At 42.3% G+C, this 17,407-nt stretch overlaps 2 protein-coding genes across 5 annotated transcripts in view; one reads left to right on the forward strand and one right to left on the reverse strand.

Moving 5' to 3' along the window:
- Positions 1-10,512, forward strand: part of LOC121535037 (guanine nucleotide-binding protein G(I)/G(S)/G(O) subunit gamma-12) — a 72,797-nt gene extending 62,285 nt beyond the window's left edge. For 2 of the 3 annotated variants that reach the window (XM_041841719.2, XM_041841717.2), the window contains 3 exons: positions 7,356-7,402; positions 7,523-7,631; positions 7,900-10,512. In XM_041841719.2, the coding sequence (XP_041697653.1) occupies positions 7,539-7,631; positions 7,900-8,025 (219 nt within the window). In that variant the 5' untranslated portion in view covers positions 7,356-7,402; positions 7,523-7,538 and the 3' untranslated portion in view covers positions 8,026-10,512. Of the gene's footprint in view, positions 1-7,173; positions 7,280-7,355; positions 7,403-7,522; positions 7,632-7,899 lie in introns of those variants that run through there. The other variant, XM_041841718.2, reaches the window with a different exon arrangement.
- Positions 10,513-12,397: 1,885 nt separating this feature from the next.
- LOC121534581 (growth arrest and DNA damage-inducible protein GADD45 alpha) lies at positions 12,398-14,999 on the reverse strand. 2 transcript variants are annotated; one of them, XM_041841160.1, is made up of 4 exons: positions 14,835-14,999; positions 14,019-14,120; positions 13,657-13,873; positions 12,398-13,298 (listed from the first exon to the last, which is right to left on the reverse strand). In XM_041841160.1, the coding sequence occupies exons 1-4, from the start codon at positions 14,882-14,884 to the stop codon at positions 13,185-13,187; spliced, it is 483 nt and encodes a 160-aa protein (XP_041697094.1). In that variant the 5' UTR covers positions 14,885-14,999; the 3' UTR covers positions 12,398-13,184. The 2 variants fall into 2 exon arrangements, with proteins under 2 accessions (XP_041697094.1, XP_041697095.1); XM_041841161.2 differs by lacking the exon at positions 14,835-14,999 and adding an exon at positions 14,499-14,803.
- Positions 15,000-17,407: the final 2,408 nt, after the last annotated feature.

Here is a 17,407-nt window from a genome sequence, read left to right on the forward strand (position 1 = left end):
ACTCCCTCAAAATCATTTGGAGAAAATATTATTTCTATTTTATTCAGCTAGGTCCAATTGTATTCTTCATACTGTAAAATAATATAAAATAATGCCACGAAATTCTAAGCAAATGTTGTCTGCTAAATGAACTAGTGCAGCCCACAGCCATATGGCATAGCCAGGTCAGGGCCTAACATAATGACAACTTGGAGTATGCTATTCTGTTCTTCTGAAATAGACTACATGTTCTTCATATCATGTACCTTTGGACCTGTCTAAAAAAAATAATGGATTTATTGTGATGGTGTAGGCTATATTACATGGATTTATTATACTTTTTAACATTGAGATGTTACAAAGGTCAGCATCAGTGGCTTGTAAGCTATGCTTGGAAGCCAGGAGATGCTACATTTGTTTATGTTAATGAATGGTCAATTACTGTGAGACCGGCAGGTATTTGCTTGACAATCACAGGCTGACAAAATTTCACGCCCGCCACATCCCGATCTACTGCCGATGTTTGTCTATGGAGGTTGCATGGCTGTGTGCTCGATGTAATAAAGCTGTCAGCAATGGGTGTCACCACTAATTTGAAGGGGTGTCCACATACTAGTGTATGTTAATTGTGTAGATAATCCTCTAAGAAAACCAATGGTCCAAACCTCATGTCTCTATCATAATCCGTTCAAACGTGATTGGAGTTTTACCCTTGTTGGATGGCCAAAATTAGTGTGACTAAATCAATGGAGGCCAGAGAAAAAAAGTGGTAAAAAATAAGGAAAATTGCACAGCTAGGCTGGATGCTGTGCGAGAATGAACTACCTAACAGGCTCATATTCCCGTTGAACTCGTCATCCTTCTTCTCGAAGACTTCTCACAAAAACAAGCGTATCTCTGTGTAATGTCAACGGAGCACTGAGCGTACCGCAAGCTTTTTATTTTCAAAGCCTTTTACATTTAATTCAGCTCGTCATGCAAATGTTGCTTTTTGCGACCTGCGGAAACAACTTTTAAGACGATCAACACAACATGTAAAATCTTCAAATTTGCTGCGAGAAAGCTGAGCTCTTATTATCAGATGTATTCCCTGCCCATCTTCCGAAAACATCTGAAATGCTACCTCGTCAAAATAATCCCACAGCACCCCCCTTCGCACCCCCTCCTCACGCCCGACCCTGACCACCCCCTCCTCACGCCCGACCCTGACCACCCCCTCCCTCACGCCCGACCCTGACCACCCCCTCCCTCACGCCCGACCCTGACCACCCCCCTCCTCACGCCCGACCCTGACCACCCCCTCCTCACGCCCGACCCTGACCACCCCCTCCTCACGCCCGACCCTGACCACCCCCTCCTCACGCCCGACCCTGACCACCCCCTCCTCACGCCCGACCCTGACCACCCCCTCCCAAAAAAAAGAACTTACTTGCTCTGACTTTGCTGATAGCTACTTTATTGAGGAAAATTGTACTTACTATGCCTGTAATATGTGGTTGTCCCACCTAGCTATCTTAAGATGAATGCACTAACTGTAAATCACTCTGGATAAGAGTGTCTGCTAAATTACAAACATTTTGTATTTGTTTCCGAAATCCAACTTTTTGAATATATTGTTTATGAAATGTTAGAGAAAAACCCCACTGAACGATTCACAAGATTAATAATCATATTTGTCTTGGTACATTTTTTATTTTATAATGTAAGGAAGTGATATTTCATCACCAATGCGTGTTTTCACCCACTCTGGGCAGAGTGGGTGGACACCATACTATATGTGAATTGTAATAATCTAGCTAGCCAGCTAGTTTAACAGCCAAAAATGACCTAAAACTAATGTTATGCAAGGTAGATGACTAACTGTCAATTCTTCATGGCTAGCTTGCTAGCCAGTTAGCCCTCTTGACTTACTATGGGCTTGTGATCTACGCACACTACAGTGGGTATTGTAGGCAGGTAAACATGCCAAAATTAACACAGTATATACTAATTAATGTATCAAATATTGTAGTAAGGCAACATATGAGCTGTGAGAGTTTCTTTTATTTAGCTTCAGCTAAAATAATGGCTTTTGTCAGATGTTACTTTTCGTAGCAGGTGAGGAGAATTTACGCAGCAGGTTAGGTGCTCCGTTTTGCATACTTTGATTTGGACTCATACTCCGACCCTCCCATGCTTCAATGTGCGTGCTTCGGCGCACAGTAGTATGCATATTGAGAAACACCCTGTGTGTGTGTGGGAGAGACTGATTTTGGCTCGCAGCCCAGGGCTTTGAACTCAGTTCAAAGAGACAAGACTTCTGTCTAGACTCCAAATATCGCGCCATTATACTGTTTCCATGCAAAAGAGGAAGCTTTGGCGTCACCACTTTTTGGGCAGATGCCCATAGCCTCACACGATGTCTATAGACAACTTATATGAACAAATTTCATATAATCATGATGACGTTATATGATAAATAAATAAAACTTGTTTGTTTATAAGTCCTGGCTTCAGGCAAAGCCGTACAGCTGCACACATATTGTCAGAGGTGTCAAGTCATATATATAATATAAGCTATTTACCAGATGCTTTTATCCAAAGTGACCTACAGTCATGTATGCATACATATGGGTGGAATCAAACCCACTATTGTGGCGTTGCAAGCGCCATGCTCTACCAACTGAGCAACAGAGGACCACATGCTACCAACTAATGCATGCTACCAACTAATGCATGCTACCTACTTTTGTACACTGTCACATTATAAAGGACCACACAACTAGTTGACACGGTCCATTATCTTCCAATACTCTTCCTATTAGTCAACAGCAATAGCATTCACAGTGGCCTGACTATATTACATTACTTAACACAGCCTATTCATAGCAAACCCTATTCTTTCTAGTGACTCACAAGAACTCCCCAGCGTTGTGCTTGGAACATCATGTTAATTAATAGCGTGTGTGAGTGTGTGTAAGGTACAGTAGAGTAGTGGGCCTGCTGTATTCAGTGCTGTTGGTGGTCCTGTTGAGGTTGACATGTGAGGGCTGGAGGGTGGTGGGGGGGACGATGTGGTGGGCTATGTAATGGGGTGGTCCTCTCTCTGATCCTAGGTGGTAGAACTACTGTATGGTGAAGCCTGTGTGGCCCCGTGCCTAAGAGTTACTGCAGGGGTATGGGGGTGCCCTCACAAAGTCAATTAAGATGCTGGTGGTTGGCATCAGATTAGAGGCTTGCCAACCTGACTCACTTGGGCAGGTCTGAAAATTCCCTTTCACTGCAGACTGGTTGAACTGGTCTTTCGAAGCCACAGAAGAGTTTCTATGGTTTGGGGGCGACAGTTAATTCAGGTACCATCGCTGTACAAGGCTACGGTATCCAAGACCAGCTTACCTCTGCTACACACAGTCATTTGGTAAGCTGGTCCTGTATACCATATTCTGTTATTTGTAAGCATGTACTGTGAATTTCTAAGAACTTCTAAGTGACAGCCAACATCAACTGACTGCAGCTCTATCAGAATCAGCAGAACCCAGTTCGACCTAGGTAATGCAGCACTCTCTTCCTTTTGCTAGGAACAGCAGAACACAATTAGCTAAACTCCTCTGGCCTACATTTCCTTCTTTCCAAGAACAGGAAGTAAATATCTGGTCGCTGTTTACTGCTCCCAGGAGGGGTCTTTACTTTAGCCAGTGATACCCTAACGGCGTTCTTTAACTTGTTGACTGTAAACAGGTTGCTCTCTTTTCATTGTGGCTGTATTTGCCCTGCTCTGAATATTACACAATTAGTCTATCATCATGGTTTCTAAGAGGACCAAGGATGCTGGAGTAATTTATTCGTACAAGGAAGAGCTAGTTATTTATTACCAGAATATGGAAAATTATGTTATTATGCTTTTGTCTGAGGAGGATGTTACATACTTTACTCCTCGGGTCATTGACTGTTCAGCTCTGTTAGCTTGTGTCATTATGTCAGTTAAACACCAGGAAATAACCCATCAAAAACCTTACAAGGTGGGAAAAGGGAGTTTTTTTCCTCTCAGAACTCTTGGCCAGAAGAGTCTCCGGAAGAGTTAATAAGAAGCATAATTGCATAGTTTTTTTTTGTTTCAGATTGAATTAGCTTCACTGGCATGCAGGGTTGGCAGAGACTGAACTTGTAGCACTGACCTTTCCATTGATTGTATTGTACCGGGGAAGCTAAATCAAGAAAGTCATTGAAAGTATCTGACATATTTATTGCAGCAACAAAGCTTTGAAGCTCTATCATTGTCCAGATATACACTATTTCAAATGAGCTATTTGGAGCGTCATGCTTTAATCAGTCAGGCCAGGAAACAAGAGTCCTCCCTCCTTCCTGGACTCTAAGAGAGATACAGTGGACTCCTGTTGTAGCATCAAATGCTTCAGAAAGGACCACATCCTGTTGGGCACAGGGGTCAAACAAAACAACCAAATCACTCTAACCAATGGAGGAACAGGAGAACTTGACTCCCAGCTCTGGCCCTGTGCACACTTTTGTATTGTGTGTATTTGCATTCAGATCCTTTACTTATTCTATGCATTTCTTTACAACATGACATTCTGAAGACTGCACTGATTGCAGACAATAGTTCTTACATTTCAGTCTGCAGTAATTCCTCCACAGTGTGTTTGGAATATGAACATAGGACCGTTAACACTGGATTCTGATTGGCTTAGTTGAAGATTTGAGCAACAAGAATGTTCTCAGCTGATAGGGTATTTGGAATAAGGCAGACCTTATTTTTTTAAAGGAAGTAGCGCTCCACTTACAGTGGGGGAAAAAAAGTATTTAGTCAGCCACCAATTGTGCATGTTCTCCCACTTAAAAAGATGAGAGAGGCCTGTAATTTTCACCATAGGTACACGTCAACTATGACAGACAAAATGAGATTTTTTTCTCCAGAAAATCACATTGTAGGATTTTTAATGAATTTATTTGCAAATTATGGTGGAAAATAAGTATTTGGTCAATAACAAAAGTTTCTCAATACATTGTTATATACCCTTTGTTGGCAATGACACAGGTCAAACGTTTTCTGTAAGTCTTCACAAGGTTTTCACACACTGTTGCTGGTATTTTGGCCCATTCCTCCATGCAGATCTCCTCTAGAGCAGTGATGTTTTGGGGCTGTCGCTGGGCAACACGGACTTTCAACTCCCTCCAAAGATTTTCTATGGGGTTGAGAACTGGAGACTGGCTAGGCCACTCCAGGACCTTGAAATGCTTCTTACGAAGCCACTCCTTCATTGCCCGGGCAGTGTGTTTGGGATCATTGTCATGCTGAAAGACCCAGCCACGTTTCATCTTCAATGCCCTTGCTGATGGAAGGAGGTTTTCACTCAAAATCTCACGATACATGGCCCCATTCATTCTTTCCTTTACACGGATCAGTCGTCCTGGTCCCTTTGTAGAAAAACAGCCCCAAAGCATGATGTTTCCACCCCCATGCTTCACAGTAGGTATGGTGTTCTTTTGATGCAACTCAGCATTCTTTGTCCTCCAAACACGACGAGTTGAGTTTTTACCAAAAAGTTCTATTTTGGTTTCATCTGACCATATGACATTCTCCCAATCCTCTTCTGGATCATCCAAATGCACTCAAGCAAACTTCAGACGGGCCTGGACATGTACTGGCTTAAGCAGGGGGACACGTCTAGCACTGCAGGATTTGAGTCCCTGGCGGCGTAGTGTGTTACTGATGGTAGGCTTTGTTACTTTGGTCCCAGCTCTCTGCAGGTCATTCACTAGGTCCCCCCGTGTGGTTCTGGGATTTTTGCTCACCGTTCTTGTGATCATTTTGACCCCACGGGGTGAGATCTTGCGTGGAGCCCCAGATCGAGGGAGATTATCAGTGGTCTTGTATGTCTTCCATTTCCTAATAATTGCTCCCACAGTTGATTTCTTCAAACCAAGCTGCTTACCTATTGCAGATTCAGTCTTCCCAGCCTGGTGCAGGTCTACAATTTTGTTTCTGGTGTCCTTTGACAGCTCTTTGGTCTTGGCCATAGTGGAGTTTGGAGTGTGACTGTTTGAGGTTGTGGACAGGTGTCTTTTATACTGATAACAAGTTCAAACAGGTGCCATTAATACAGGTAACGAGTGGAGGACAGAGGAGCCTCTTAAAGAAGAAGTTACAGGTCTGTGAGAGCCAGAAATCTTGCTTGTTTGTAGGTGACCAAATACTTATTTTCCACCATAATTTGCAAATAAATTCATTAAAAATCCTACAATGTGATTTTCTGGATTTTTTTCTCCTAATTTGTCTGTCATAGTTGACGTGTACCTATGGTGAAAATTACAGGCCTCTCTCATCTTTTTAAGTGGGAGAACTTGCACAATTGGTGGCTGACTAAATACTATTTTCCCCCACTGTATGTGGGCCTCTTTGTTGCACATGTGATGTTTCTGTTTATTACACAATATATTCTGAGGAAAGGTTTCCTGTCTCTTGCAGTAAAAAAATAAAGTGTGTATGTGTGTGTGAGAGAGGGAGAGAGAGAGAGGGAGAGGGAGTGAAAAAGACACCGAAACCAGAGATCCCAGGAAGCCGAGTAGAGGATGTGTCCAGGCATGTTCCCATTATCCCTGTAAATGATTACCAGGAAGTGGAATCATAGCTCAGAGAGAATGTCTCGTCCAACCAACTGTGAACTTCACCCCACTGTTCATGACCACTCAGGACTATACTCTCTGCTCTAGACCCACTGCTCTACTTTGGTGCACTTAAACTACTTTCTCTTATGTAAAGGGTTATCTTTTTGCTCAGTTTGGCATTTTCCACCACCTGACTTTGGGGCAGTTGCTCTAGGCTTGGATGTGTGTGTATGTTTGTCTTAACTGTTTGTACTACCGATTCTGGCATCGTGTGTCTCTGTGCACAATGAGGAAGCCCTTGTGATGTAACTTATGGGAAAAAGCCTAAGAAGAGAAAGTGTGTGAGCAGAAGCCGTTGACCTTCATGATTAGCCTTGTTGCAAAGCGCAACAAGCTGCAGTGCCTATTTAAAGTCTATCCTACCAATAAAACATGGTTATATCATGCAAATACATCATGGAAAACTGATTGACATCGCGCTTTGTTGACACAACAGTAACACTCCTCCGCAAAAGCCACCATCACATTGTGCTCTTTCGTTATATTATTTGTTTACTGTATGGTCCCTTCACCGACATATGATTGGTTGGTTATGACATGCTCTACCGTACCGTGATTTTTCAAGCGGCTGGCAAAGTGTCATAACTGCTTCTCATTCGTCAAAGATGTCTTGGTCTTTACCGTCAGATAGTAGGATGTATGTCTGGGGCAAGATTGAGGGGGGAAATGTTCTGTCCTTAATGCTTGCTTTAAAGAGAGTGGTTTTTTTGCAGGTTTTTCCCCAAGATTCAATAAGGTTAGATTTCAAGTCTTTGACTAGGTAAGTGTTGTCCAATTTGTCTATATATTTGCAATACTTTTGCCATATTTGTGGTTTTTAATTACACTTTCTATTCTATGAGGCACTTTTGTTTTTCTCTTGCGTACTTAATGCATATAGTGGTGTGGAGGCCAAGATGTCATCGAAGATGCCAAGCTCTAACAACATAGCCCAGGCCAGGAGGACAGTACAGCAGCTGAGGATAGAGGCCAGTATTGAGAGGATAAAGGTATGGCATGCTGAAAGTTAAACTGAGTAGAAAGCAGTGTTGAGTAACAATATAGTACATTTTCTGGTCCTTACCGAAATGTCTCCCAAAATGCACACCAACTTGCAGCTAAGGATGATCTGTTGTCAGTGAGTGTCTGCGCGTGCTAGTGGGTGTGCGTGTGTGTAGGTGTGTAGGTGTGTTGATGGAGTGAGTCTGTGTGAGCATAGAGACTCCTGTGTCAGCAGAAACCCTCCCATTCACACACTCATATCTCTCTGTCCTGTAGGTATCCAAGGCCTCGGCGGACCTCATGCACTACTGTGGCGAACACGCCAAATACGACCCTCTGCTCATGGGCATCCCTGCCTCAGAGAACCCCTTCAAGGACAAAAAGCCCTGCACTATATTGTAGTGAACGCCTTTCTATTTATCTGTTTGCTTCTTAATGTTGCCTGTATTTTATTATCTGGGGAGAATTGTGATCTAAAACCATTACTCATCCATCAATCTTGCCTTAAAGCCTGTAACATTACCCTTTAATGAAAACGCTGTATTTTATCACTCAATTTGAACTTGCCATGACATACAGTAAACAGTTTGAATATACGTTGGGACAGTGACTGTTAGTGTCTGTCTGATTTAGCTCAGTGGATGTAGCCGTGGTTTCCGTCCATTCCTTTAACAAGTCTGTTATATGTTTGTCTTAAATCGTATCTGCTGTCATGTGTGTTACAATGACCGAATGTAATGTATTTCAGGCTTTGGAGTCATGGTTGGGACATGTGACTGTATTATCCTCTCCCCATTGACTCATGCTGTTTATTAATAACTTCCTGGTTTAGCAGGGAGTCACCTGGGTTGTCAGTGACCAATGGAGGAAGTAGACATCATCAGAGCCTTCTATTAATGTAAAGAACAGAAGTGTTTGGTTAGTGCAGAGGAGATGTCAACTCAATGCCAATTGTCGGATAGAAACCTGCAATGTATTGCTGATGCAGGTCATTCACCTAGACAACCTCAGTATACAGCACTCCTCCCAGCCATTTAAGCCAGCTGTTACATAACCTTACACTGTGAGCCAAGTCGCCTTACTTAATATTTATGATAGTGATCATATAATTAATGTATAGTTTGGTATATTAAAGAGGAGTTTCAGGTAAAAGTATTCAGTTGGGAGAGACCATAGAAGGTGCATCGGCTGGGCATGTGGGTTGTTATTAACAATGTAATAAATGATTTTCACTCCAAATGTTTACTATGTCATGTATTCAAGGCTGACCCCAATGTCCAGAGATAGTACTAAGTGTCCTGTTGAACAGTAAAGAATAGAATGTCCTGTATGCCCTGTCGTTCAGCTGCTGGGAACATGTCCCCCGTGACAAATCTAGACGAACCGAACCAGATGTATCTGTGTGGTTAGCACAGATAGGCTGGAAAGTAAAATGATTTTTGGGAACAATGTATCTTTAGGTGCTGAATTTGTGATTTCTAACTGAATCGTGCCATCGTTATGTCTACGTCTTGTCACTAGCAAAAGAGAAAAGAAAACATGTCGTACTTATCTGGCGCTACTGTTTGTATTGTTGGTGTCAGCCTCCCTCCTCTAAAAGGTACTTAATTAGTCATAAAGGTCTTGAAATCAGAGACAAGGAAACCCAGTAATCCATTACCAATTATTCAGCGATAGCAATTGTATCTCGACTAAGTTTCTTTCTAACAATGGGTTTTATTGCCATAAACTTAGTATGCTAAATCAGGCTGCTGTTAATTTGTGTGCCGTCACCAGATAATTGATTCAACCAGCATACCAGCAATGGCCTTAATGTACCTTTTGGGAGACTCTTAAGTGACCCTTGTGAATCTGGTGGATTAAAGACATCTGTATGTGGCTTTGTTCTCCATAACACATGATGGAGACTTTGTTCTCTCTTTCCTACTGTTATGAAACATGGTTTTATTATTGCACCTTTTTTTGTCTGCTCTGCTTCTTTGAAGTCTTCCCTCTGTTATTTTCTCTAGTAAGATGCTAGTTTTCCTCAGGGAAGTATTTTTTCATTCGTTAGTCTGATGATGTGTACTACCACAGTCCATTGTGCCCATTATGTTCGAATAATCGAACAATGAATCTCAGAAAGCATAACATTCAAATGTAGCATCCAATGTCACTCATATCCGAAGGGAATAATTAACAAATGCATAGGGGATGCAGACCAAGCTCATCCATAGGACTCAGCAGTTTGGTTCAGCTCCAGCCATGTGGCCTAAAGAAAACTACTGAGAGTTATCTATGGCCTAGCCTTGCTTCCTCTCATTACGTGGGGTCCAGCGGACATGTATTTATACCTCAACATGGAGAGAATAGAATAGGCCTTGGCCCACGGCCGTCTGGGCCCAGTGAACAGGAGAGAGCTAAACATAGAAGGTGCCGAAACCCTGGTTTCCACTCTTCGAGAGAGGAGGAGCTATTTTGGGGATTTGTCGGCATAGCCTGAAGCTTGTTCCCCTTGATTTGCTGTCCTTGTTTTTGGGCAGCTGGTGGGTAAACATGTTTTTTTCACTATGAGGAAAATGGTGGATCATAACCGAAAGAGACATCTTAGCTATTGTTCCCTCTTGCACAGGGTTCATCTCTGCAGCTGGGAAAGCTAGGCACAGTTTTACTATCTTACAGTGGAAGCCTTAAGGCACAGTGTCCTGCAGAATCCTGCCTGCACAGTAGCAGTGTATTGATATCAGCTCTAAGCAGACGTATCAGCCATGAAGCACACAGTGTAATCCTGGTGAGCGCAATATCATTGTGTTCCAGAGCGAGTCTGCTGGGCACATTGCTAAGGCCGACTGACCACGTGCCTCCCTCTGTGAAAGCTTGGCAGTTACAGTGTCAGTGTGTTGGAATGTGCTGATGTGGGGGAGCCGGGGAGGGGGTGGGGGAGGGGGGCAGTGTCGATCCAATCTCTGCACTGTTGGCAGTCCCACCCCCACACAGCCCCTCGGTTAGACCGAGCCACTCACTCACCTATTCAGCAGTGCAGTGGACCGTGCCAACCATGGCATCTAATCTACTGGCTCCTACCCCCAGTGCACCCTCATGATATTATAACACTGTTGTTACACAGGTTATTCAACTTTTGTGTTTGGTTTGTTCTTTTTCTGTAGAGATCTACACTGTTATTGTGAAATACTTATTTTATTAAAAGTGTTCTCTGTTGAGAAAGTGTAACATGTTGAGTGTAATCTGTTGAGGAACTTGTAGATGTAAAACATTGTCTCGAGATTCCTTCTCCACAGTTACATTGAGTGAAAAATATGATTCTGCTTCATTTGAAACCTGTCATCACCTGACTCTTTATTGCCCTATACAACCTTCTAAAATGTGTGTTGATTGTAATAACCTGAATGCACAGGGGTACCCAAGGAGCAGGTTGGGTAGATACTAAAGCCTGGGGATTGTCAAATCCCTCCTGTTATTGCATGAACTCCTCCAGTACCAACATAACACTTACATCAACCCTACCCTAATTATATATAAAAATAACCTTTTCCCCTACACCAACACAATACCACATGACATCAGTGTCAAACCCTCCACCGGTCGGTCATACACCTTAGTTACGTCATGGTAACCTTCAACACAGTGCGGTCGGGAGGGTCTACCCAATCCAGTGTTATTTCTATATAATATACAATATTATTGATGAAAATATAATAGCATCCATGTGAAACAACTTTTTTGTAGTTTGTGCTAGAAAAATAAAAATTAAAAAAAAATTAAAAATACATATCTTTGAGCTAGGGAAATATCTTGAGTTTATATTTAACAGTATTCCAAAAGATTCTTAAAGCCATTTACAATGAACACACAACAGCAAAATATCATTCTCCTCATGTGGGAAGAAAATGGGTTTTGCTGTGCAAAGGTGACAAGCTCTTCTCATGATCATAATTAAACGGGGGAAAGCCTGCCTTACATGAGCTCTGACATCATCCACACTCGACACCAGCGTCACTTGTGAGCATGTCACTCAATAGCAAGTGGAGGAAGGAGTGGGTGGTTTATACAACCTGCACCCATTGCAGTCTCCCTTACAAAACTTTCCAAAGACTTCTAGTCATGTGCTCTCTACCACACCTTCCCTGTGACAGACTAACCAGCTCAAACAGCCTTGCAAGCATCAGGTGTTTGATAACTGGGGTAGAGTTTACACTATTACCTACCCCAGCAGAGGTTTTGTAATATGTTGCAATTGTATGTAATATGTCCCCTCTGTCCATACACTATTAGTTGAAGCAGTGAACTTTGTTTCTTTTTCCATTCTACCTTTATTCACCTGACCACTCACTATTGTCTCGTTCAATAGATAGTTTTGCATGCAAGTGAAAAATCAAAGCATGTGTACTGAGCAGAAACCTGGATTGTCAAATGTGCACATGTGCACTGTGTGTTTGCAATACTTTTCCTAGTGAGGCAGCAGGCAGGTGTAATGCATTCAAAGAGGTATGCAGGAAGGGCACTCAGCTCAACCGTGGGTTGAACTCAGGACGGGTGAAAATGGGAAGCCGTTCGGATGAATGAGCACGGTCTTGCTGACCCAAGCAGAGCAAAGCGTGGAGCGGAGGGGGGCTATTATAACCCAGCATGAGGATGTCACTGAGTCCATGGAGGCCAGTGTGACCTCCATGATCCACACGCGATTCCCTATACAAGTGTTAGAGGGGTCAAAGCTGAACTAGCTTTGTTACATTACCAGAAATTAAGAAAATAAATGAATGAGAAGGACCATCAATTTCTGGCTCCAAAAATACTTTTTATTGATGATAACAATAATACATCTGTGCCTTTGCAGACAATTGCAGATAGATAATGGTACAAAAATTGCTAACATAAATACATTTAAATATCATAAGAAATAACTTAACTGTAAAAAAAGAACTATTCACTTGTGTAAAAAACTGTTGGCATTGGAAACACTGACTGAATGCATAGTATCTTCACTGTTCATTGGATATTTAGCCCTTCCCTTTTTAAATAATTATATAACAACAATAGTAAAGACAACATCAACAGTGTGAATAAAAAATAAAATTGCAAAAGTCCAGTGTTTCTACAAGTGCTCATGTTTCGGCAAAGAGAGAGGCCTTTGTTGTCTTAACAACAGTGCCTACAAAAGAGCTCATATTTTAGTTTTTCTCCATCTTTAAAGTCCCCACAAGGTGAAGTGCTCTGCCATACATGATTTTATCCTTCTGTACGGTGTGTCCATCTTCCGTTAAAAAGCACAGACTTCGGTTTCGGTCTCGTGACCGAACATAAAAAGTGCCTCGTCATCTCGTCTCGACTGCCATAGCCGAGAGTTCAACTCCACCAGTCCCAGTGGAAATCCATCCCCTTTTGTTTCCCATCTAGATGGCTGGATCTGATCTTCTTTTTTTCTTCTCAAAATGCTTTATTTTGTTGTTGTTTATCTTCTTTTTCCTCCATCAGGAATTTTCCCAGGGTAGTGTGTCCATCAGGGATCACTCTACTCCCGTACAGAGAGAGTCCTTCACAGGTCTTGCTGTTGGGGGGACCCTTCATCGCTCAGGGAGGTTGATGATGGGTACCCACTGGTCCATGCACCGGCTCTCCCTGCAGAAGCGGTTCACTTTGCTCAGGGCTGGGTCTTTCCAGGAGGAGGAGTGTGGGCTCTGCAAAGACAAGAGAAAAAGAGAGAAAGAGTCAATAGTTGCAAAAGTATCCTAATGCCTGATTTTATGGCCTGTAGGCATATTATGTCAACTTTCAATAAATAAATAGAAACCTGGGGGTTTCAAGACTATGAGCAATTCCACAGAAGTCATTAGTGGCAAGACTGAGTGGTGCGGTACAGGACACGAGGAGTGAGTAATTAGTGGGTGTGGGCATGTACTGGCATGTCCAGAGCATGAGTGTCTGGTGCGCCAGTAAAATAAAATAACTTTTGAGCCATTTTTAGCACCTGTTTGCGTTTGAAAGTTAACATATTTGAGTGAATATGAGGTGAATAAAGTGGGAATAGATACTTACAGTGACCAGGACACAGTGCAGGTCCATGGGCTCTCCCCCCTGTTTCCCTCCCCCGCCGAGGATCTCTGCCAGACGCCTGGTGTTGTTCACTCGCAGGATGCTGATGTCATTCTCACAGCAGAATGCCTGGATCAGGGTGAAATGGATCTGAAGGGCCACGTCCTTTACATCCTCGTCATCTGTAGCCAGGATGCACAGAACCACATTATCTGGATCTCTAATGATGAAAGTAACAGATCTGTGGTTAGTAACACAGTAACAGCACATGAACTGCAGACATTCTAAACAGGCATGCATAGACAAAAACTACATCATTGGAACTTTGAACTTTCATTGGTTTTAAAGAAGCGTAACCTACTTACACATTCAATGATTTTGCTGCTTCATAGACCCCTACTGTTATGCATCCCTGGGGTAATGCCAATGAGAGAACCTCTTCCAATGCTTTTGCCACTGTATCCATCCTAAAGCAGAAAAAAATATTAATTATTAAAACTAACATCAAACTCACATCAACTTTCACATATGCATGGCCAAAGCTTAACTTCTTGAAAAGGAGGGCATGCCAGGGCAAGTCTATCTGAACTGGCAGACTACCGTTACTGCCAAGCGCAGGAGCTGGCTATCGTGTACTACTAGCATTAGCTAGCTAGCTTGGTACTGTACTTTGAGCTAGCTGCGAGTCCAACTGACTGATTTGCAAGTTCAAACTCTGAAATCGCGTTTGATTTTCGGTGCATGTCACTCCATAATTGATAAAACCCCTATTGTATTATGAGTACAAAGATAGTCAATTACACTGAATTTTTTAGTTCAGGTCAAAAGTGTTTCCCTAAAATTACCTGACACCGGTGTTACAGTGTCAGGCTAACTGCAGATTTGCTGGCCGGAACGCGTCTCGTGAGCTCAACAGAAAAGCTGGCGTTACATATTCGAATACTGCAAAAACGTCAACCAAGCCAAGCAACCTAGCTAGGTAACTAACCAAGTCATAGCATAGTTGTCAAATTACTTAGATAACGTTACAGCAGTTAAATATCTTAATAAAAATACATTGAAGTTTTCCGCATTCTTTTTCTAATGTTAATGCATGCATTGCTTGCCAAGTTAAAGTGACACAGGAGAGTCACTCGCAAGTTGCACTGGCATTGGAAAAAGCGCTTAAAATTATAGTTTACCTTTCTGCAGAATAATCCCCACTTAGTTCCTCAAATGTCATTTTGCACATAAAATCAAAATCGAGACAATTATTTTTCTTGCTGATATGTCACTGTTAGTGCTAGTGAAATTTTGACACTGTAGCTACTCTGTTTATCGCTGTTGGAAATAAGGTAACAACTGGTGTCCACAGATAATATCGCAAGAACAATGCAAGTGCATAGGGTGACGTCAGATATTTGCATACTTAACATCATTGGCCACATGCTAATTTACCAAGACCTTCCTGGATTGGGAACGGCTGTAAAATGAGTGGCAACAGTAATGAGATAATCTGATTGGAAGACTATTTTAGAGAGGCGTGGTCTGTCTCCAGCTGTTGCAGCTACTTTATGTGAGGTTCTGTACCTCGTCAGGAAACCGGTCAAAATGTGTTATTCAACGCCAATTTAGTTATTCAAGATAAAATAAATAAATATTTCAAAAGTTTGATAAAAATGCTTGATTGTATCCCTATCTGTCAGTGCATTTGTGCATTTTGAAACAGAAGAACACAACACACACATATACAAACGTAAGGGTCTAAAGAACATGACAAACGATGAAAAGTAAAGAAAGCATATCAAGTGGCAAGTTGCCCTGAACTACTAGGCTACTCTGTATGCTAAACATCATAGGATGACATGTCTGTCAAGAAATCACCTTCATAAACCAGAAGAAAAAAAACGTTTATCAATTGTATTATTGAAAATGGAAATGGTCTACATCTGATGACCTGATCCCCTGTTTCTGCTAGGAAAATTATGCAACCTCACCTTTCACGAGAACGAGCCGGGTATGAAGACATAGCAACGAGACGCTACCAGTTTCTGATTGGACAGTCGGCAGAGCGTGCAAAACCGCGGCCCCTGGAGATGTGCATGCAGGAAGAAAGATATGGATGGGTCAAGGAATAAGATTGTAACACATTTTCCCTGATGAAATTCAACCGATTAAATAGTCTTAATACACTTTAATAATTTTTATAAAGGCCTACATTTCAGAGACCCATCTTCAAATAGAAAAGGTGAAAAAAAAATATTATTAGGCCTATTTTATCTTTAAATTGGAATAGTACTATCTGAGATGAGCTGGGAATGATGGTTGTCAATATTAATATATTGGTAATCTTTGGTAAGATTACAATAGAAATACAATTTACCTCTAAAGGATCAAATGCAGTGCTTCTTATTGATTACTGTCTCTCTATGGGAGTGTTGGTTTATGGCCTCTGACAAGAGATCTTATGGCCTCTGAAAAGAGGTCGGGCCTTATGGCAGAGGTGACACTGCACTCGTTCCATTATTACAGTCGTGGTCAAAAGTTTTGAGAATGACACAAATATTAATTTTCACAAAGTCTCCTGCCTCAGTTTTTATGATGGCAATTTGCATATGCTCCAGAATGTTATGAAGAGTGATCAGATGAATTGCAATTAATTGCAAAGTCCCTCTTTGCCATGAAAATAAACTTAATCCCCCAAAAATATTTCCACTGCATTTCAGCCCTGCCACAAAAGGACCAGCTGACATCATGTTAGTGATTCTCTCGTTAACACAGGTGAGAGTGTTGACGAGGACAAGGCTGGAGATCACTCTGTCATGCTGATTGAGTTAGAATAACAGACTGGAAGCTTTAAAAGGAGGGTGGTGCTTGAAATCATTGTTCTTCCTCTGTTAACCATGGTTACCTGCAAGGAAACACGTGCCGTCATCATTGCTTTGCACAAAAAGGGCTTCACAGGCAAGGATATTGCTGCTAGTAAGATTGCACCTAAATCAACCATTTATCGGATCATCAAGAACTTCAAGGAGAGAGGTTAAATTGTTGTGAAGAAGACTTCAGGGAACCCAAGAAAGTCCAGCAAGCACCAGGACCGTCTCCTAAAGTTGATCGGGGCACCACCAGTGCAGATGTCACGGTTTCGGCCGAGGCAGCTCCTCCTCCTTGTTCGGGCAGGTTTCGCCGGTCGTCGTCTCCGGAGTACTAGCTGCCACCGCTCTATGTTTTCTGTTTGACTAGTTTTGTCTGTTAGCCACACCTGTCTTGTGTTGTCTAATTAAGCACCCTATTTAGTTTCCTTGTTGTTAGTGTAGTGTTGTGTGTAATTGTTTCGTGTTAGGTGTCGTTTCGTACCTGTGTTTGGTACGCCTCTACTGTATTGTTTACTTCTCGGTTGAGAAGAGTTTTGCGCGCCTGTTTATGCGCGCTTGTATTTTACGCCTGTGTGCGTTTTGCCTCTGGCTGTTTTTGGATTATTGCCTCGCACTTTCCAGTAAAGTTTATTGGACTATCAATCTGCTTCTGCACCTGATTCCACACCACACCATTTCTACACGGCCCTGACAGCAGAGCTTGCTCAGGAATGGCAGCAGGCAGGTGTGAGTGCATCTACAAGCACAGTGAGGCGAAGACTTTTGGAGGATGGCCTGGTGTCAAGAAGGGCAGCGAGGAAGCCACTTCTCTACAGGAAAAACATCAGGGCCAGACTGATATTCTGCAAAAGGTACAGGGATTGGACTGCTGAGGACTGGGGTAAAGTCATTTTCTCTGA

This window comes from Coregonus clupeaformis, chromosome 21 (genome assembly GCF_020615455.1).
Source record: "Coregonus clupeaformis isolate EN_2021a chromosome 21, ASM2061545v1, whole genome shotgun sequence".
Classification (NCBI taxonomy): domain Eukaryota; kingdom Metazoa; phylum Chordata; class Actinopteri; order Salmoniformes; family Salmonidae; genus Coregonus; species Coregonus clupeaformis.